The sequence below is a fragment of the Neolamprologus multifasciatus genome, chromosome 22 (genome assembly GCF_963576455.1).
Source record: "Neolamprologus multifasciatus chromosome 22, fNeoMul1.2, whole genome shotgun sequence".
NCBI lineage: Eukaryota > Metazoa > Chordata > Actinopteri > Cichliformes > Cichlidae > Neolamprologus > Neolamprologus multifasciatus.
In genome coordinates, this window is record NC_140459.1 from 1,379,248 (window position 1) to 1,400,543 (window position 21,296).

Genomic DNA, 21,296 nt, shown 5'->3' on the forward strand with positions numbered 1-21,296 from the left:
CACTCCAACACTTGTCATGATGTCCCTCATCCCTCTAGCTGTGTGTTCTAGTTAGTGTTTCTTGGTTTACTTTTGGTGCTTTTGTAATCAAGAACACCATAACTAGCGCAGCAGCCAGACCCTGAACTTCAGCAGGTAACTGATGAGCAGTCAGGCTGCAGCCTCCGTCTCCACCTGTTCATGCTTCTATGGTAGAATCACTGGATAGACCCAGAACAAGCTGGAGAAATTAGATCTCTTGGCTGGCCTGGGAACGCCTTGATGTTCCCTTGGATAAGCTGGAGGAGGTGGCTGTGGAAGTGTGTCTCCCTGTAACCTGAGCCATCCAGCATCCAAGCCCAGTCTGAGTCAGGCAGCCTTCAAACCTTGATGCTGCTGCTAGGTCTGTCAGAGGTGAGAGGTCCCATAATGAAACCAGTTCCAGCTCAGTGACTGCTCCACCAGGGGCATCCCCAGTAACTGGTTGGAGTTTGAGCGTGGACACACTGCCCCAGTGAGTGTACCCCAGCCGGGTATCCCTGTGGAACCAGAGCCAGCGAGCCTAAAGATTTTCCTTTCTATTTGTCTGAGACCTCTGAGTTATCCAGCCAGGCCCCAGGAGGGCTCCTGTCTACCTCCAAGTCTCCAGAGAAACTCTGCCTTTGCAGCCAATCTTCAAAGCTGCCACTGTTAGCAACACGTCCGTCCTCCAGAGAAGTTCTTTCACCTCCTCCATTTTCATACTGTCCACATGTTCTGACCCTCTTCTCCTCTCTGCTTCCGGGCCAACCCCAACATTGTTTTTGTTTTTTTTACTTTTCTGCTCTCTGGTTTTCATTTAAGTTCTGGGTAAAAATCTTCTTACCGACTGCTGTTAGTGGGCAGGCAGAGAAATCTTGCAACAGGTTGGAAATGAGGTCGTTTAAGGAAACACACACTTTAGTTTCATGGAAATTTCAGCTGTTTTCCTAATTAGAGATGTTTAAACATCCAATGTTTACACGAATGAAACCACTGAGGGGAAAATCTGAACATAAAGAAGAAAATAAATACATTTTATTTGCTCAACAAAAGCTTCTGCTTACTGTTCCACCATTATCTGTTCAAATGATGACTCAACCAAGATACTGTTTTCACTGTCCAACTCTTCTTTCAGGTCAGTAGATCTTTTACCTGCTCACCTTTACTCATCTTCCTTCTGTGATTCTCTGATGTTATTTTTCATTGAGAAAATTCACACAATACACAAAGACCTGGTTTCCAATGTTCCCTGTAGCTCTTCCTTTGTGATTCCTCTCCCATCACACTGTTTTTCTGCTGTTACTGATATTTCAGATCTCATCTGTAAGTCGAAACCTTCTACTTGCCAGCGAGACCCCATTCCTACAGTTTTGGTCAAGGCCTGTCTGCCCTCTTTGCTTCCCCTCATATCTGCTATCGTCTATTCTTCATTTACCACTGGAACTCGTTTGGCTCTCGGCGAAGGCGGTCGCACTTTTCTCCTTTCCTCCTTCCCCTTATCTTCCCTGCTTAGCCTCTCGTGTCCTTGTCTTGTCTCGTGTGTATTTCACTTCCCTGGATCAGTCTCTCACAGTCTGTGTCTAAAAACCTAAAGAGAATTATGGATTTGATCAACTGGTCTCTGAATGCTATTGACACCCTTTTCCCAGTCTGGGCTCGGGAGAACCTGGGTACACGATGGACGGGTGGCAGAAATGGAGGATCGTGTTCCTGGCGGGACTGTCGATCAAGGTGCGGCTTCTCAGAAATGGCTCACTGAGTGCAGCATGGTTAAGACCTTGGAGGCGCTTACGGCTGCAGTGAATACTCAGAATAACACCTCTGAGCGTATATTGGATTACATCAGGGAAGAATCCACTCGGAACAACACCTCTGGGCAGAAGCTGGATTACATCGCGGATCAGTTGGCTGCGGTCGTGAGGTCTCAGAATCTGCTCTGTGAGCAAAAGACTGAAAAGACCACAGAATTGAAGGTAAATAACATCATGGAGAAACTCGCAGCTATCCAACGGGAGATTGAGAGACCAGTGTCGGAGTGTTAAAAACAGCTTGAAATTCTCATGAGTTGTTTGTAAAAGAAAAATCACCATTATGATGCGGCTACCCCTTCGGCGCCAGCTGTGGGCTCAAGGCTGGAGCTGAACAAAAACTCCCTGATAACAACGGTGTTTAGTCTGTTCCTTCCCATTCCATGCAAGGCCACCTGGGTTGGCTGGTAGACTGTTTACTTAGCCTGACAGGGCAAAGGACACTGTGTCAGCTGAACTATGGACACGCACACACATACATTTACACTGATAAGCACTCACACATCCCCCCTCCCCTTCCAATGCCTTCGATGCTTGTTGCCTCCTGGGAACACGAGGCGGGTCTGTGCCCGCGCTGGAGAGTCGGCGCAGTGGCAGGATGGCTGCTGTGTTGCCTGGGATTACTCCTTATCCCTTACCCAACCCTGTGGCTTGTCACGTGCTCTATAATGTTGTGTTGTCGACATTTATGTGCATTCTGTGCAGAGGAGTTTTTTGTTTCCTGTTCTCGTGCTGTCCTCTATAGCCCAGCATGAGTAGAGGTCTCTTTTTTTCCTCTTGTACTTTCCCATTGTAGTGTATATTTCAGTGTTTTTTTCTGTAATGCAACCGTTCTCTGACTTGTATCCCCATGTGATGTCTGTGTTGTGTGTGTAAGGTAGGGGGGCGGGTTCATTCCACTGCAGGGCAACCTGCCACTACATGTGGTGAATAAAATTTAAACTTGAACTTGAACTGTTCCTGCTTCCCTCAACATTGCTGCCATCACCCCAATAGTGAAAAAAAAATGGTCTAGATCCCAGTAATTTTGATCATTTCCGTCCTATTTCCAATCTACCATTCCTTTCAAATATTCCTGAGAAGATAGTTGCCACACAACTCCACTCACATTTAACTAATAATAATCTGTATGAACAGTTCCAGTCTGGTTTTTGTCCCTCCCACAGCACAGAAACAGCACTTATAAAAATAACCAATGATCTTCTTATGGCAGCTGACTCTGGTTTACTTTCCATTCTTATTCTCCTCGATCTGAGCGCTGCTTTCGACACTATTTCTCACTCTGTACTTCTCAGTAGGCTAGCCTCCATCGGTCTCTCCCATACTCCACTAGCCTGGTTTAAATCATACCTGTCTGATTGCACTCAGTTCATTCAACTCAAATCCTTTACTTCTCAGTCCTTTCCTCTGGTCACTGGCGTGCCCCAGGGATCTGTCCTGTGCCCCTTCTTTTCATTATCTACCTTCTTCCGCTTGGACACATTATTCATAAATATAATATCCAGTTTCACTGTTATGCTGATGACACCCAGCTTTATCTGTCCAATAAACCTTACTCTGCTCTCCCCCCATCCTCCCTCACCCTCTGCTTAGCCGAACTAAATTCATGGTTCTCTTCTACTTTTCTTAAGCTCAACAATAACAAATCTGAGCTTCTCTTGGTCGACTCTAAATCAACATTATTCAGAACCAACAGTTTCTCTATTACGATCAATAACTTGCCGGTCTCCATTTCTTCCTCTGTGAAAAGTTTGGGTATCATCCTTGTCAGTACTCTATCTTTCAATTCACACATTAATAATGTTACTCAGTCTGCATACTTTTAATTGTGCAACATTAATCGTCTCCGTCCTTTTCTCACTCCACACGCCGCTGCCGTTCTTGTTCACAGCGTTGTTACTGCTCGGATCAATTACTGTAATTCACTTCTTTTTGGTCTTACTCAAAAATCCATTAATAAGCTTTAATGTGTCCAGAACTCTGTGGCTCGTATCATCACCAGGACCCCTTCTATAGATCACATCACTCCTGTCCTGCAGCAGCTTTGCTGTTTCCAACCCACTTCAACTTGCTTTCTCCCTGCATGTTTTTTTTATTGGTTACACACATTAATATTCATAAAGCTTGTTGCTGTATTCTGGTTGCAAAGTGTGATTGTGCTGTGCAATCATGTGTGTGGTTATATGATGGGAGTGCAGCTCTCCCAGATTGTTGTTGGTAGAATCTGTTCTTCTCAAGGCTGCTTGTTCCCCTTATCAATGCCGTGCACATAGTCGTATGCTAGGTTAAATAGATAGCAAACAGAAGCATTCTAGCTTTTTAAATGGCAACCTACAACACATACATTAAACCTAACAACTTTTGTATACATTTAAGGCTGTTCATTATCTATCTCTGATGATGATCCCATCTCGGTGTCTTAGATCTTCTTCTTCTCTCTCTCTATCCCCTCCCCCTGTCTTGCCACCGTGGCTTTCAGCTGCTCCTCAACTCTGGAATTCACGACCTCCTGATTTAAGAAATATCTCTTCCTTTTCTCTCTTTAAGTCTAGACAAAAACTCACTCGTTCAAAATAGCTTATCCCACATAACCTCTCCACTCTGCTATGTTAAATTTGTTTTATGCCTTATGACTTTATGATTGTGTAAACTGCCTGCTTTTCTGTTGCTTTTATTATTCTACTGTGTACAGTGTCCTTGAGTGTTCTTCAAATCAAATGTGGTAAATTTAAACTGATGATGGTGGTACTCTAATGTTTCCATTACTGCCACCATCAGGCCAAACTTCGCTATGATTATAATTATTTAAAGTTGTAGTTATTCTGGGACCACTAACTTTTGTACATTTTGTTTGTACATTTACATATTTTACACTATTTAACCGTTTTTGTTTTTGTTTTTAAAGAAAAGCAGAACGATGTGCAGCCAGAGTTTATTTCATTATTTAAATCAACACACTGAAGTTACAGGTTGCAGACATGGTACAGGAGGGTGGAGCTGCCTGTAGCTGTCTGTGGTGCTGAAGCTTTCAAACATTTCATACCAACACTGACTAAAACTGTGACCACAGGGGGGCAGCATAGAGCCAGAGAGTGTTAGTGTCGCTGTTCACCCCTATAGTAAGAAACAAGAAGACTGATGAAGGAAAAGCTTCTTCCACTGGTGTAACACACAGGTTTGTATGAAGTCACACTAACTAACCAGCAGTAACCCACATTTGATCAAAGCAGGGGCAGAACTTAAATTACAGGTTATAATGTGTCATCACAGTTGTTGTCAATCCAAACACACTTTCTGATCTTTCTAATGTAACTCACCTCTCCACCTCTCTGGGAACATCTCAGGCCGTCCAAAGTTTGGACGCCTATCTCCCCTCACCAGCTAGATTATTGTGATGGTGTTTATTATGTTGCTCTCTTTTTTGCTTCTTTTATCTTTTTCTCTCAGCGGGTGATCCGGGATTTTTTTTTTTTTTTTAAGTGCCCTTTCTCACTGTCCTCCTTCCTGTCTGTTTTTCTTTTCCTTCATCTTTCTTCCTTTCCTATCCCCCAGCCATGTCTGTCCCGTCTGTAACAGCTAACAGATCATCTGCAGAGGAATAGCTTATTTGAAGAGTTTCAGTCAGGTTTCAGAGCTCATCACAGCACAGAAACAGCTTTAGTGAAGGTTACAAATGATCTTCTTATGGCCTCTGACAGTTCAATTCAATTGTATTTATATAGCTCCAAATCACAACAACAGTCGCCTCAAGGTGCTTTATATTGTACAGTAGATACAGAGAAAAACCCAACAATCATATGACCCCCTATGAGCAGCACTTTGGCGACAGTGGGAAGGAAAAACTCCCTTTTAACAGGAAGAAACCTCCAGCAGAACCAGGCTCAGGGAGGGGCGGGGCCATCTGCTGTGATTGGTTGGGGTGAGAGAAGGAAGACAGGATAAAGACATGCTGTAGAAGAGAGACAGAGGTTAATAACAGATATGATTCAATGCAGAGAGGTCTGTTAACACATAGTGAGCGAGAAGATTTATGCAGTAAAGGATTTCAAAAATAAAATGAATAATTTTGAAGACAGATCAGTGACTACAAATGGGGTCAGAATTCATCATATAAAAATGTTCATTTTGTTTACATCACCTTTATATGATGACTTCTGACCCGATTTGTAGTCACTGATCTGTCTTTCAAAATGATTCATTTTATTTTTGAAATTTGCATTTTGTTAACTTTTTGTCTGTTTTTATTTTATACCTGGTTATCTCTGTGTGAAGCACTTTGTGATCTTTTGTCTAGAAAGGTGCTATATAAATGTGATTCATTCACACTGCATGTTAATGAACATGCTGCTGAGGTCTGATGATGACATCAGAGTTGAGCTGCTTCACACATGCAGAACAAACCACTGAGTTCATCCATGATCACTGACAGTCTGTGTTACGTCTGTTTACAGGACGCAGACGTGGAGCCAACAACAACCAAGGTAACATCTTTATTTTTCTCTTATGAAGTTTGATGCTCAGAGACTCGAGTCAGTCTGAGCCGATCCATTAACACCTTTAATCTGACAGTAACAGGACAGTAGCTGTCTGTCAGTTTGGTCCCTGCAGGATCACAGACAGTCTGTGACTCAGGTCCCTTCAGAGAGCTCTGCTCTCATGTTGGTCCCTGTGTTCAGTGTAGGTCAGCAGTTCATGTAACGAGCACATGTTTAACCTGTGGGAGAACACAAACCCACAGAGAGGCTCCAGCTGAGTTTGAACCCACAACCTTCCTGCTCAGTGAAACCACCACAGCACCTGCTCACATCCCAAATACTGCATCTACTGCTTCCATACTAGAGGAACTGCTCCTGACACTTCCTGTGAAACACTGCCAACTAGTGGTGAAGTTTGAAATAAAGTGTAGTGAGGTCTGATTAAGAGCGACTCCTTTAAACGAGCAGCACAGCAGATCTTTGGTTCCTGCTCTCTCCTCTGTTTGTGCAGCTCAGTCTGCTGCTGAGCTCCTTCCTTTACAACAGCTGGGCTCCACACAGCCAGCTGTGAGCTTTGGCTCCACCCTGCAGTGGTTCATACCTGAGCCCGACAGGTGAAACATGGCTGCTGTCAGGTGTCTGCAGAGGACAGAGGTTCCTCTCTGTGACTGCGCTGCTCAGTTTCTCTTTATGAAACAAACTCAGACGTACTTTTGACTTTCAGTGTTTCTCTGTGGAGTCACTGCTCTTTAACTTAACTCTGTTAAAATGTAATTTTTTATATGAACAGATCAAAAGAATCAAACATGAAGCACTGACTGAATAAATATGTCATTTGGTCTTTTGTGTTTGTTTACAGATTCTCCTCAGGCTGTTTACACTACTACACCACGTAAGCACTTTATTTTTCTGCTCTGGTTTTTGGTAAACGTTTTCTTTTAATTTAAGTTTTAACACATAAGCTCTTATTATTTGATGTGGTAATAATATTTATACAGCAGCAGCTGAAAACCTTAACCTCCTAGGACCTGCGTCCACATATGTGGACATCACATTTTGGGTTATTTAGACCAAAATACTTAATTTTGCTCTACAAGGGCCTGATATCCATTTATGAGGACATTATGCTGCTACTGTTCTATCAACATTTTAAACGAATATCCTCATATGTGGCTCTGATTTTTCATAAAAACAAAAATAAGGTAAAAAAATCTGGTAATTCTTTGTTTTTACATTTATCAGGCCCCAATCAGCCCAAATATCAAAGAGAAATTAAAAATGCTGCTGTGGAAGAGTTCGGGTCTTAGGAGACTAAAGCTGATTTTAACCTGCAGTTCATAAATAAAAGAATAAACAGAAACAGATCAGCTTCAAATGTTTCCTCACATGTGGAGCAGTTTGTCCTTAACTAACCTGTGTGTGTGTGAGAGAGAGAGAGATTACCTTTTTTTGTAACAACAAACAAAAACAAACAAAACAAAAAGGTTTTTAGGATAGTCGAGTCATTTCCTTCAGTCTTTGTGAGATGTTCAGGAACACTGGGAAATTACCAAGTTAATATTAATGACTACAAATATAACCTAGTGTATACTCTTCCACTCTTAACTACATGACAGCACCACTTATCACCATAACCATTTGGAAACAGATCAATAAGCAACGATCACTAACATCACATCAGTGTGTGGCTAAAGTTTGCTGTTTTGCTTCATTCAGCTCAAAATCTTTGTCGTCTTTACAGGAAATGTAGCAGCACCTACAACAAAGGATGAGTGTCTGTTTGGAGGATGTGATGCTGACGACAAACCTCTCAGAGGCAGCAACAGTAAGTCTGTCTCAGCTAACGTGTTGTATCAATGTGTAATTATAAGTCACATAATTTTGTACTCTGGTTTGACTGATTTTAAACTCATGTTGCAGCTGAATACTTTGTTTTTTTCCTTTCACAGAGCACATTTACCAAGACAGTGACTCTGGTAAGTACTTCTGGTTTATGCACTTCACAGATTCACAGTTTAGCATTCTTTTATTTTTTAATCCATTAAAAAAAAAAAAAGTTTTTATTTTTTATATAATAAAATAATAAAAACTTTTTTTTTTGTTTTAAAAAAAAAGTTTGTTTTTTTTTTATGCTTAAAATCGCCATCTGGTGGTGGCTCAGCGTATGTGCGAGGGCGCGCCCAGACACACGGCCTCGGGCACGCGCCCTCGCACATACGCTGAGCCACCACCAGATGGCGATTTTAAGCATAAAAAAAAAATAAAAACTTTTTTTTTTTTAAAAATAAAAGAATGCTATTTGATATACAAGAAACTTAAATAATCAATTAGTTCTTTTTAGGGGGAAAAAGCAATGAGCTATGAACTAGCATATTTTTATGAATATCATATTTTTATGAATATCATATTTTTATTACTTACTTTATTACTTTATTACTTCCCAGGACCATAAATCATTATAGGGGGTCATAAATCACTCAGTTTGACATAAGGGGTATAATATCACTCTCTTATAGCTATTGCTAATCTCAACCATTGTCCCTTGTTGGGCTTACAATCACAATACATACTTTTTACAATAAAACATAGAACCAAAATACATCATAAATAAAATTAATAGACAGTAAATTACATGAGTGTTACAAACTGTGAGATCACAGGACAGCTTATGAGGATTTAAGGTACACAGGTGTGATCATTGTAATGGGGTGACAGTAGTTGATTCTTTGTTAATAAGGCCTTGATGAGTTTTGGGACAAATTGAGTGAATTGCAGAAACAAATTATCACTAACATCACATGAGTTTGTGGCTTAAGTTTGGTGTTTTGCTTCATTCAGCTCAAACTGTTTGTCGTCTTTACAGGAAGTGTAGCAGCACATACAACAAAGGATGAACTTTAACATTTTGTGTTTGTGTTTCTAGGAGGGGACACTGACTATGACGAGGAGGCTGATGAAGACTCTGATGAAGTCAAAGCTCTCAGAGGCAGCAACAGTAAGTCTTTCTCAGCTAACGTGTTGTATCAATGTGTAATATTTTTGTGTAATTTTTGTGTGTAAAGTTACATAATTTTGTACTCTGGTTTGACTGATTTTAAACTCATGTTGCAGCTGAATACTGTGCTTTTTTTCCTTTCACAGTGTCCATTGACCAAGACAGTGATTACGATAGCTCTGACTCTGGTGTCTCTGACTGATCTCTCGTAAGTGTCTCAGATGTGCTTCACAGATTCACAATGAGTTAATTTAGGATATTAGAAAGTTGACATATGGAGAGGGATGCACCAGCCTGATATTGGTCTTGCAAAGCTGGATCAATAAGTTGTTAGACATTAATGAACGTGATGATTATGACATTTGGAATTATTGTACTAACTAGAAAGCGAAAATTTCAGAAGAAATTTTAAGTGTGCCTATGCCGCTGCTAATCAGTGTAGTTTGCCATCCATACGGCTACAGAGAGCAAAACTCAGCAGAGCAGCCATTCTCCACCATGAACTATGGTAAAAACAAACACCGCTCGCGCCTCACAGATGACAGCTTACAGTTTTGTGTAAAGATGAGGTGACTTCGTACAGCCCCGATTTGCAGACGCTGTGCACAGAGGTTCATGAGCAGAAGTCCCATTGTACCACGGCAGACCCGACAATGTTTGCATGAACACGCTTTGTAGCATTACTTTATTCTTTATTCTTTATTCTGAACGAGTAACAATGGTCTACAGCCAATATTGTGAATTAATATACAAACTTTGGTTGTAAGATTCAGATAACTGTTTAATAAAAGCTAAATATTTTATATGAGAGTAAGAAAGAAAAGTATTTCTTTGTGCCCCCCTTTTCCATGTTAATGCCCTACCTGGCCCCCTGGCAAAACTTTGCTAGATCCGCCCCTGCACAGTTACCAGCTGTCAGCTACTTAGAAAACAGAAACAGTTCATAACTTCCCTTCAACTCATCCATGTCACCTAAAAGGTAAACTTTTTTCTCCATCACCTGTTCAGCTCTGATGATTCAGTAAGGACATCTCCTGGTTTCATCTTCATGTTTTCCTCTCACCACATATCCAAACCCACATCATGACCAGCAGCTTTACAGCTGTGGCTCCAGCAAACATCAGCTGATACTAGAAATTAATATTAAATCAATTCTAACAACAGCTGATCAAACGTGCTGCTGTTGTTTAGCGCCACATCTGCTGGTTTCCTGTTTCTGGCGCAAAGTGATAAACAAACAAGAGAGAAAAGCCGATCAGCTGATCATTGATCAGTTTCATGATTGAAGTTGCAACAGGCGAGAGAGGGGAGAGAATGACAGGGGAAGAGGCAGCTGTGCAGCAACAACAGAATAACTCCAGCTTTGTGTCTTTTTCCATTGTAGCTGAAGTTCGGGACAAACTGTTCCTTTTCAGCTCAACACGAAACGCGTAATATTTTCTCTGAATGTGGGACGATTTCGTTTGTACGGGACGGTTGGAAACTCTACTAAATAACCTTATAAATAAAATAAAGTTCAACATCAGTAACATCATAGCACCACCCGGCTGTACAGAAACTCCGTCATGCTAGCTAGTAGCAGTACGAGTTATTGTAACTGACTGTAAAAAGTCAGCACAATGAAAATAAACTCCACCTAAACTTGGTTTATATCTGACCAGATAGACTGCAGGTCATAACTTCTTACCTGAAGTTCAGTGTGTGTGTCTTTCAGTTTCTCTCGTTATGTTCCCTTTCAAACTTTAGAGACTTTATTTGAAAGAAGACACTAGTGTGAGTGTAAATAAGAGCCGTGAGCTGTAAAGACCGATTAAAGTGAAATGAGATGAGGTCAAATGAATGTGATGACTTTTTAATTTATTTATTTTTTGGACTTTTACATTTTCTAATAAATATCAGTAGGTTTCTATTGTTGAAGTCTTTGTTATATTTAACTGATTTAAAGTTAAAAAAAAGTTCAGTGTGATTACACATAAGAGTTTAAGTTGGTGCATCCCTCACTGAGAACCTGCTGTTACTCTACATGTAAAATAATACTGTTGCTCCTCTCTGCAGCTGATTCTGACAAACAAGGTCAGGCCCAGGAGTCGTCCTGAATCTTCAGCTACATCAAGTTTCACGGCTCGCATGAACTAGATTATTGGCATACAGGCTACAATAATTAAAAATAATAATGATAAATATAAATAGTTTATTTTACACTTTACAGATTAAAAATCTGAGGTGTAATGTGGTTCTTTAGCTTTCCATGAAATGGGTTTTAAAAGTGTTCATGCTTCCTCAATCTGAACCTTCATGACAGCAAAATTTATGAGTCAGTTTTGATCAGTTTAAAACTTTTAGAGTAAATCATAAATCTGAAAACATGTTTGTAAAGATATTTGAAACATTGTCACTGGTTTATGCACCTGTGAGAATAGTTTCATACCGATTGGACACAAAGCAGACGCTAAAGTCTGCATCTGATAAAGTGGGCGGAGCTCAGCAGTCACACCTGCTGCCTCTGCAGGAAACATCTCCAGGCAGGTGGAAGAAAATGTTTTAGTGTGACGTCTGTTAATGCATATAATGTTTTTATGTAGGAGAAATATAATTAAAATCATAATATTTAGAAGTGAATACATAAAATAAAATGGTTGGATACTAAACAAAGCATAAATGTAATGTGAAGGTTGGTGCTTTAACCCTTTCACTGTAAGTTGGCTTAATGAATCAGACCTTTACAAACAGCGAGACCTCAGGTGCTCATGAGAATTACATGATTTTAGATACTCTGGTGTGATCATTGTAATGGGGGCGTGGCATAAACTGATTATCTCCTTTTTTATTATGGCTTTTATGAGTTTTTGGCCAAATTGAGTGAACTTCTAGATGATTACAAAAACTACAGTCTGTCTGTGTAAATACATTTATTGTTTTATTGTGCCTTAAATATTCATTTGCAGTGAAACTTTGTTTGAAAATAGAGAAACTTTTTCTGTGGGAAATTTAGGGCAGAAATCTGGAAAATGTTGTGTTTCAGTATTTTCTTGCATTTACATGTAAGCTCTTAATTTGAAAAGTTCTGTTTCCAAGGTAATTTCTACTTTTATTCAGCACGAGCTAGGATTACTTTATTGATTGGATAAGATGCTTTAATTATATTCTAGATGTTAAGTTTGAACTTTACGGTAAAAGGTTCAGTCCACATGATGAAGCTGTCTGTGGATGAATCAGTGAAATATTTGCTGTAAGACTCAAATTCTTCTTGTAATCCTGAAATGTCTTCCATTGTGTGGGCGTTTACTGATAATAATGATGGATTGTAAAGCATCGAATATTTGAAGATTGTGTAGAAAAATTATTTTAGGACAAAAGCTAATGTTGGAGTTTGTGTTCTTTCTTTTAAAAAAGTTATTCTGTTTACTCTTTTTTCCCCATTTAAAAATAAAAATTTCACTTGTTTGTTTCTATTTTTTCTGTAATAAAAAATATAAGAATAAGAAAGTGTAAGACTTTTAATTCATTTGAAAGCCTGATGCTTAGCCTCGTCCACCCCAGCTGTGAAACTCAGAAACCAGTCTTACTTGTTATCATCTATCGTCCACCTGGGCCTTACACAGAGTTTCTGTCTGATTTCTCAGACTTTATATCTGATTTAGTTCTCAGCTCAGATAAAATAATTATTGTGGGTGATTTTAACATCCATGTAGATGCTAAAAATGACAGCCTCAACATGGCATTTAATCTGTTATTAGACTCAGTTGGCTTCTCTCAAAATGTAAAAGAACCCACCCACCACTTTAATCACACTCTAGATCTTGTTTTAACATATGGCATAGAAACTGAACATTTAACAGTGTTTCCTGAAAACCGTCTCCTGTCTGATCATTTCCTGATAACATTTACATTTACAATCATTGATTACACAGCAGTGGAGAGTAGGGATGGGTATCGTTTAGGTTTTATCCGATACCGGTGCCAAACCGGTACTTTTGAAACGGTGCCGGTGCTTAAACGGTGCTTAAAGAATGGAGAACACACACTTTGTCCAAAAACCTCTCATGTTCAGCTGTTTTTTGTAAAAAGATAACAATGTTAGCCTTTTCTGCAGCTATGGGGCATATATGGTATCACTCTTGGCTGGAAGCAGCTTAAACAATGGAAAAAACACAAACTTTGTCCAAAAACCTCTCATGTTTAACTGTTTTCCACTTTTTCTTTGGTCATTTTAACCTTTTTAACCAGGGTGAAGGGAGTATCTGCCATCAAACAAGAAGACAGCCGCATGTAACTACGATGGTGTTTGCTAGTTCACCTTACATGCATTAATGTAATAACGTGCTCTAAAAGAACGTACGTACCTGGACCCGCCTACTATCCTTGGAAAGGTAAAATGATTGGCTAGAATCTGAAGCGTATGACATCTCAGGAAAATAAAGCACCGAAATGTGCGCTGCTTTCCGGTCTGGTTACTACCGTTTATTACCGGTACCCATCCGTAGTGGAGAGCAGACTTTATCACAGTAGATGTCTTTGTGAAAGTGCTGTAATTAAGTTTAAGAATATAATCCACCCACTGTTATCATCTTCAATGCTCATAGAGCAGAGCAGCTATCTGAACGCTACTCCAACAGAGGTCGATTATCTTGTTAATAACTTTGACTCTTCACTACGTACAACTCTGGATACTGTAGCTCTGGTGAAAAATAGAGCCTTGAAAGAGAAGAACTTGACTCTGTGAACTTTTTGTGTCTGTCTCTGTGACCATGTGTCGTCCTCTGCTATTCTCTTGTGGGGTGTCCCACAGGGCTCAGTTCTAGGCCCCCTAAAAATTTTTTTAAATCAACAGACTTTAACCGTGTCCACTGTGAGGGTTGTTGTTTCTGGACTTTTCCTTTCTGTCATGCTGAAGTGAACTTTGACCTTCAGTGTGTTAACGCTGTGCAGGCAGCTCGCTGCAAACTAAGCAGGAAGGTAAAGTTGTGTTTTGATGTAAGTGAAGAAGAAGAAGGAAAGCTGTTTTAAACGGATTCATCTTCACTTATTCACACGTTGTAAGTTTGACAAACTGAATTTGTGCTGGTTTCAGTCTCTTGGTTCCTGATTTGTAGCTAAAAGTAAGAAGCAGCTACTTTCAGCTGTTTGAGAGAAACTGAAGAAGACGTTTACTGAAGTTTTAGGACCAACAGACTGATGAATAAACCAAGTAAACCAAAGTAAAGACAAGCTGCACTTTGACTTTTATTAGAACAATTTGCTGGAACTACAGAGTAATGAAGTACTTCAAGGTTTTGTGTGGATGACTTCCAACCTTACTGTACAGCACAGAGCACAGAGGGACAATATATGTAATCAATATATGATGCAGAATGAACAAGTAAAGACTGTAAGCTGAGTCTGAGGCTCATGCAGGACATTTCATAGTGAGGTGTCTTTGGTTGGATTATTCAAACATTTACATCAAAGCACCAAACTCATTTCTCACAGATGAAGGTCGTTGGGAAAGAAGAAAGGAACTGTGACCATCTCCCATCATGACAGCAGATTCCATAGTAACCATAACCGGGATTCTCATGTCCTTTCATCCAGAACCTGTCAGAGAGATCAAATCTGATATGAAACTGGACTAAACTCATAACTATTGTCACATTCATATAAATATGAGTCTCTTTTGGAATATTTCCAATATTTCCTGTATTTCTTTCCCAGGTTTCTCGCCCACTTTCCCTCCTTTAGACTTTTCTCTGAGAATCATCATGCACACTAAAACAGCTTTCAAGCTTTGATGAATACGAAATCTTCCTGCTGTAAAAATGGAGAATAAAAAGAAGTCAGAGCTGACTTTCTGCTGTTTGAAACTGTTTTGTCAGCTGTTTACAGACATCACTTTGAAATGTGTGTCTATCAGGTCATATTTACTGAAGCTTCTTCCCTCATATGTTCTGAAGTTTTACAAACACCAAAGAAGAAGAGACAGGAATTCTCTGAAACAGTTTTTGTTCTGTGAGAAAAGAAACATTACAGCACAAAAAACATGAAGACAAATTGAACAAAGTGAAATGTGTCGGTCGCTGCTTTGAACATGTTTCAATCCTGATTTCTTCAAACTGACTTGTTGTAACTGAACGTCATCACAGACTGCAGATGACGAGAGTTCAAGCACAGCTGTTCATTCAAAGGAGGATTTCTGCTTTTCTTTACATTCAGTTTGTGGGGCTGTTGGAAAATAGCTCAACTCATGTATTGCTGATCTATCTTCCAAAACATCAATGTTTCACTTCTAAATAATAACTCTGGAATAGAAACAAACTAATGTCTCACGTTTCTTTCAGCGCTGATCCGTCCACCCATTCCCATTCATATCCTCCTGATGTCTGTTTGGCTTCCAGACCAATCCAAGAGAGTACTCCGAATTTACTGACAAATTCCTGTTTGAGAAGAGACACAAATATTGTCTCCAGTCATAATTCAGCACTTCTGTTGTGGTGACATCATCTTGTGAATATGTCTGAAGGAAGAATAAATGTGATGAAACTTTTCTTCCATTGTGCAGAAATCAGAGAGAAATCCATCAGAGTGGAAACAGGAAGCAGGTCACAGACTGACAGCAGGTCAAAAACACAAGTAACAGATGACTGTCAGCTCCATCAAAGATCACACAGACATGAACAAACACACCCACCTGTTCCTCTTTGCTGTTTATCGTCACCAGATCAGCTCCTTTATCCTGACAGTCTCTCCTGCTGTTAGACCAAGTTTTACCCTCACTGGATTTAAAGTAACAGCTGCATCCAAATCTCCTCCATCCTTCATCACACTTCTCTTAAAGTCAAACACATGTTTTAAAGACAGACTTTGTGTCATGTTGTATCACATTAATCTTTGGTCCCTGTCATTTTCCCTGTAAATACTTCATTTAAACTCAGGTTTTCTCTCTTATTCATAATTAACTGAAACTTACATTTATACAGAGAAACTGTTACACAGCATCAAACATTTAGGATTCAAAACAAAGACACAATCAGGTTATCACTGTGTAACACTGATGTTTTCTATTAGTTATTCAAACTTTATTACCTTCTATCTTCTCCTTCAGCTTCTTCACTTCTTCCTGTAGCTGACTGTGGCTTTTACTCAGTTCATCATAACTGCTCTGTAACTGAGTCAGGTTGGTTTTTGTGTCTTTAGAGAAAAACAGATTAAAATTAAGTTAAAATGTTCTGACAATAGTTACGTGTGATTTTAGAATCCAGGATTCAATTGAAATGAAGTTCATCCTGCATTTGATTCTTGTTCAAAGCATCTAAAATATTTTTGTAAGAACCTAAATTAAATTAAATTAAGTCTGTGAAGGTTCTCAGTCATCCAGGTCATTGTAGTCAAAGGAGCTTGCAAAGAAAAGCGTCTGGACTTCTTTAAGTTAGTTTAACTCCCAGAGAGCAGCCATTTGGCTTTTCTACGTTTAAAACCCGCCAACCAGCCAAATGGCTGGTACGCTTTTAGCTAATATCCTGAACTGAACTGTGAACTGCTGCTTTTGTTATGTAAATAAGGTGGTGCTGAGCCGTTAGGGTTAGGGGTTAGGGTTAGCCTAACCCTAGGGTTAGGGTTAGCCTAACCCTAACCCACAAGGAAACTTGTGTTTCTGTTTGCCATCTTAGGGAGAAATCAACACACATGGGTGTATTTCCTTTGTTGCTGAGATTTATTGATAAAAACAGTACAAAAAAAACAACAAACAAAAAACAACCATTTGTACACATATTTACAAATAATAATAAAAAGTGAGTGAGTACATTTCAACATTTTCAGCAATCACTCATTATCCTGGCACTGCCATGGTATCTGTAGTCTGCATTTACCACACGTGTATCTGTAGCAGGGGAGGGTTGTGTCCAAAGCAACTGTTCTTTTCTTGCTTTCTTCCCAGCCATATGAGAGTGAGCCAACTCTCTTGCAAATGTACTTCCCTTGCCAAGATATGGGAAGACATTGCAAATGTACTTGGATTTTAGGTCACAAGCCACCCAAAACTTGATCCCAAACTTGTCAGGTTTACTTGCTATATACTGCAGGGTTAGGGTTATACTGTGGGTTTCACAGGTTTGCTGAGCAGCAGCCTAGTAAACCCCGCAAGATGACAATTTCATTGACCTCAACAGGAAAGGAAGTTCACAGCTTTTAGCAGCTCCCCACCCCCACACACTAACAAAGAGGCAGTTGGCAGTTAGAAATCAGCAATCATTCACACACCCCCACTCCCCCACTTCTCAAGTAACAACCTAATTTACATATGAATTGATGCTAAAAGACTAGCCAGTTTAGCTTCCACTTGGCTGACTTGGGCTTAGAAAAGCCTGGGACTTCCAGTGTTAAGTTACTTGAAGACGTTTCACCTTCATCCGAGAGGCTTCTTCAGTTCTAAGGTCAAATCGTGGAGAGTCCCAGATATAAACCTGGTGGGAGTGTCCCCCCACAGAGGGACAAAAGGACCCCCTGATGATCCTCTAATCGCCTGAGCCAAGGTGTGGAACTGGGTGTGGGTCCCAATCAGCCAGAGTTTTGGGTGAGTTCATTGTGAAACCTGGCCCCACCTTATCATGCGAATTCCTGAGGTCAGATGGCCCAGGGTGTGAGTGGGCGTTAAGGCGTCTGGGAAGGGATCTCAAAACTGGATTATAGATGGCAGAGAGTTGGTGTCGTAAACCACCGCCTCTGTTCAAAGATGGTCGCTCACAGTGGACATAGATGGCTTCTTTCACTCCTCTTTCAAACCATCTGTCCTCTCTGTCCAAAATGTGAACATTGGCATCCTCGAAAGAGTGACCTTTGACCTTTAGATGCAGATGGACTGCTGAATCTTGTCCTGTGGAGGTGGCTCTTCTGTGTTGTGCCATGCGCTTGTGAAGTGGCTGTTTGGTCTCTCCAATGTAGAGGTCTGGGCATTCCTCGCTGCACTGTACGGCAAACACCACATTGTTAAGTCTGTGTTTTGGTGTTTTGTCTTTCGGGTGAACCAGTTTTTGTCTGAGTGTGTTGCTGGGTCTGAAGTACACCGGGATGTCATGCTTGGAGAAAACCCTCCTGAGTTTCTCTGATACACCGGCTACATAGGGGATGACAATGTTGTTGCGTCTGTCCTTCTTATCCTCCCTCGCTGGTGTCTGATCTTCTTTTCTGTGCCTCTTTGCTGACTTTAAGAACGCCCATTTAGGATAGCCGCACGTTTTGAGTGCTTCCTTTACATGTGTGTGTTCCTTCTTTTCCCTTCAGGCTTAGAGGGAACATGTTCTGCCCGGTGGTGTAGGGTCCTAATTACTCCAAGTTTGTGTTCCAGAGGGTGATGGGAGTCAAACAGGAGGTACTGGTCCGTGTGTGTGGGCTTCCGGTAAACTTCGATGTTGAGGTTGCCATTCTCTTCAATGTGCACAGCGCAGTCCAGGAAAGGCAAACAGTCGTCCTTCGTGTCTTCCCTGGTGAACTTGATGTTTTTATCCACAGCGTTGATGTGCGCAGTGAAGGATTCCACTTCTTGTGTCTTGATTTTGACCGAGGTGTCGTCTACATATCTGTACCAGTGGCTGGGTACTCTTCCTTTGAAAGAGCCAAGAGCCTTCCTTTCCACTTCCTCCATGTAAAGGTTGGCTACAATAGGTGACACGGGGGAGCCCATGGCACAGCCATGTTTTTGTCTGTAGAAGCCTTCGTTGTATTTGAAATATGTAGTGGTGAGGCAGAGGTCTAACAGTGTGCAAATCTGATCGGGTGTGAAGTTGGTCCTGTCCTCCAAAGAGCTGTCTTCTTGTAGTCGTTTTCTGACAGTCTCCACGGCCTCCGTGGTGGGTATGCAAGTGAAGAGAGATCATCAAAGGACACCATGGTTTCATCTGGATCCAGGGTAAGTTTCTGGACCTTGTCAGTGAAGTCGGTGGAGTTCTTGATGTGGTGTGGGGTGTTCCCCACGAGAGGAGCAAGGATGGTAGCAAGGTGTTTTGCAATGTTATAAGTGGCTGAGTTTATGCTACTGACTATGGGTCTGAGTGGGACAGCTTCCTTGTGGATTTTTGGAAGTCCGTAAATGCAGGGTATGGCATCCCCTGGGTAAAGGCGGTGGTAAGTAAGGCGGTCAATGATTTTGTCCTTTTCCAAGTCTTGAAGGCAAGCTATAACTTTCTTTTTGTAGCTGCTTGTGGGGTCTCGCTTTAAGGCTTCGTAGGTATTGTTGTCACTGAGGAGAGTAGTGATCTTTGTATGGTAATCTGTAGTGTTTAGGACCACGGTGCATCTTCCCTTATCAGCTGGTAAAACAGTGATGTTGTGGTCTTTGCTCAGGGAAGCGACGGCCTTCTTTTCCTGTATTGTGAGGTTGGACGGAGGGACTTTGGCACTGGAGAGGGTGGCTGAGACTTTCATCCTGATTTGCTCTGCTTCTGTCTGTGATAATTTATTAATCGTATGGCAGATTCTGTGGCTGTGATGAGGTCCACTATGGGCAACTGTTGTGGAGAAATGGCAAAATTGAGACCTTTGGCTAATACTCTCTTTTCAGGTTCAGTGAGATTCCTGTCTGAAAAGTTCTTAACCCATTTCTCCTGACTGTCTTCAGGTGTGTTTTCTTCTATGGGTTGTGTAGGTTCAGATTCAGAATGAGGAGTGTGTGTTTTAGAAAACGCGCTGTGCACATTGAAGAGAACGGCAACTTCAACATCGAAGTTTACCGGAAGCCCACACACACGGACCAGTACCTCCCGTTTGACTCCCATCACCCTCTGGAACACAAACTTGGAGTAATCAGGACCCTACACCACCGGGCAGAACATGTTCCCTCTAAGCCTGAAGGGAAAAAGAAGGAACACACACATGTAAAGGAAGCACTCAAAACGTGCGGCTATCCTAAATGGGCGTTCTTAAAGTCAGCAAAGAGGCACAGAAAAGAAGATCAGACACCAGCGAAGGAGGATAAGAAGGACAGACGCAACAACATCGTCATCCCCTATGTAGCCGGTGTATCAGAGAAACTCAGGAGGGTTTTCTCCAAGCATGACATCCCGGTGTACTTCAGACCCAGCAACACACTCAGACAAAAACTGGTTCACCCGAAAGACAAAACACCAAAACACAGACTTAACAATGTGGTGTTTGCCGTACAGTGCAGCGAGGAATGCCCAGACCTCTACATCGGAGAGACCAAACAGCCACTTCACAAGCGCATGGCACAACACAGAAGAGCCACCTCCACAGGACAAGACTCAGCTGTCCATCTGCATCTTAAGGATAAAGGACACTCTTTCGAGGATGCCAATGTTCACATTTTGGACAGAGAGGACAGATGGTTTGAAAGAGGAGTGAAAGAAGCATCTATGTCCACTGTGAGCGACCATCTTTGAACAGAGGCGGTGGTTTACGACACCAACTCTCTGCCATCTATAATCCAGTTTTGAGATCCCTTCCCAGACGCCTTAACGCCCACTCACATCCTGGGCCATCTGACCTCAGGAATTTGCATGATAAGGTGGGGCCAGGTTTCACAATGAACTCACCCGAAACTCTGGCTGATTGGGACCCACACCCAGTTCCACACCTTGGCTCAGGCGATTAGAGGATCATCAGGGGGTCCTTTTGTCCCTCTGTGGGGGGGTACTCCCACTAGGTTTATATCTGGGACTCTCCACGATTTGACCTTAGAACTGAAGAAGCCTCTCGGATGAAGGTGAAACGTCTTCAAGTAACTTAAAGAAGTCCAGACGCTTTTCTTTGCAAGCTCCTTTGACTAAATTAAATTAAATTAAATTAAATTAAATTAAATTAAATTAAATTAAATTAAATTAAATTAAATTAAATTAAATTAAATGAGTGAAACATTGAACAGAAATAATCTTCTTCCTCTGCTTTGTCAAATATCAATAAGAGTCAGAAACTTGCAGCCATTGTTCTTTAACATGTCCTGTGGGTGGAGGTGTTAGAACTACAGGAAATCTGATGAGCTAAATACGTATCAACTGTGAACAAAAACCACTGACAAGATTCAGAATAATT

The 21,296-nt window shown here is 41.0% G+C and overlaps 2 protein-coding genes and 1 long non-coding RNA gene across 6 annotated transcripts in view; 2 read left to right on the plus strand and 1 right to left on the minus strand.

The window, feature by feature from the left end:
* Positions 1 to 11,466, plus strand: part of LOC146492503 (class I histocompatibility antigen, F10 alpha chain-like) — a 168,189-nt gene extending 156,723 nt beyond the window's left edge. For 2 of the 4 annotated variants that reach the window (XM_085149212.1, XM_085149214.1), the window contains exons 8-12: positions 8,025 to 8,108; positions 8,233 to 8,259; positions 9,207 to 9,278; positions 9,425 to 9,486; positions 11,334 to 11,466. In XM_085149212.1, coding sequence (XP_085005338.1) covers positions 8,025 to 8,108; positions 8,233 to 8,259; positions 9,207 to 9,278; positions 9,425 to 9,480 — 239 coding nt within the window. In that variant the 3' untranslated portion in view covers positions 9,481 to 9,486; positions 11,334 to 11,466. Of the gene's footprint in view, positions 1 to 6,259; positions 6,290 to 7,142; positions 7,176 to 8,024; positions 8,109 to 8,232; positions 8,260 to 9,206; positions 9,279 to 9,424; positions 9,487 to 11,333 lie in introns of all 4 variants that reach the window. The other 2 variants (XM_085149213.1, XM_085149210.1) reach the window with 2 other exon arrangements.
* The window catches only part of LOC146492509 (class I histocompatibility antigen, F10 alpha chain-like), a 153,949-nt gene that overhangs the window by 34,590 nt on the left and 98,063 nt on the right, over positions 1 to 21,296 (plus strand). The window lies entirely within an intron of this gene.
* On the minus strand, positions 15,200 to 21,042 carry LOC146492512 (uncharacterized). Its single transcript, XR_014872062.1, has 3 exons — positions 16,338 to 21,042; positions 15,943 to 16,082; positions 15,200 to 15,688 (listed from the first exon to the last, which is right to left on the minus strand). It is a non-coding gene; the product is annotated as an uncharacterized LOC146492512 (long non-coding RNA).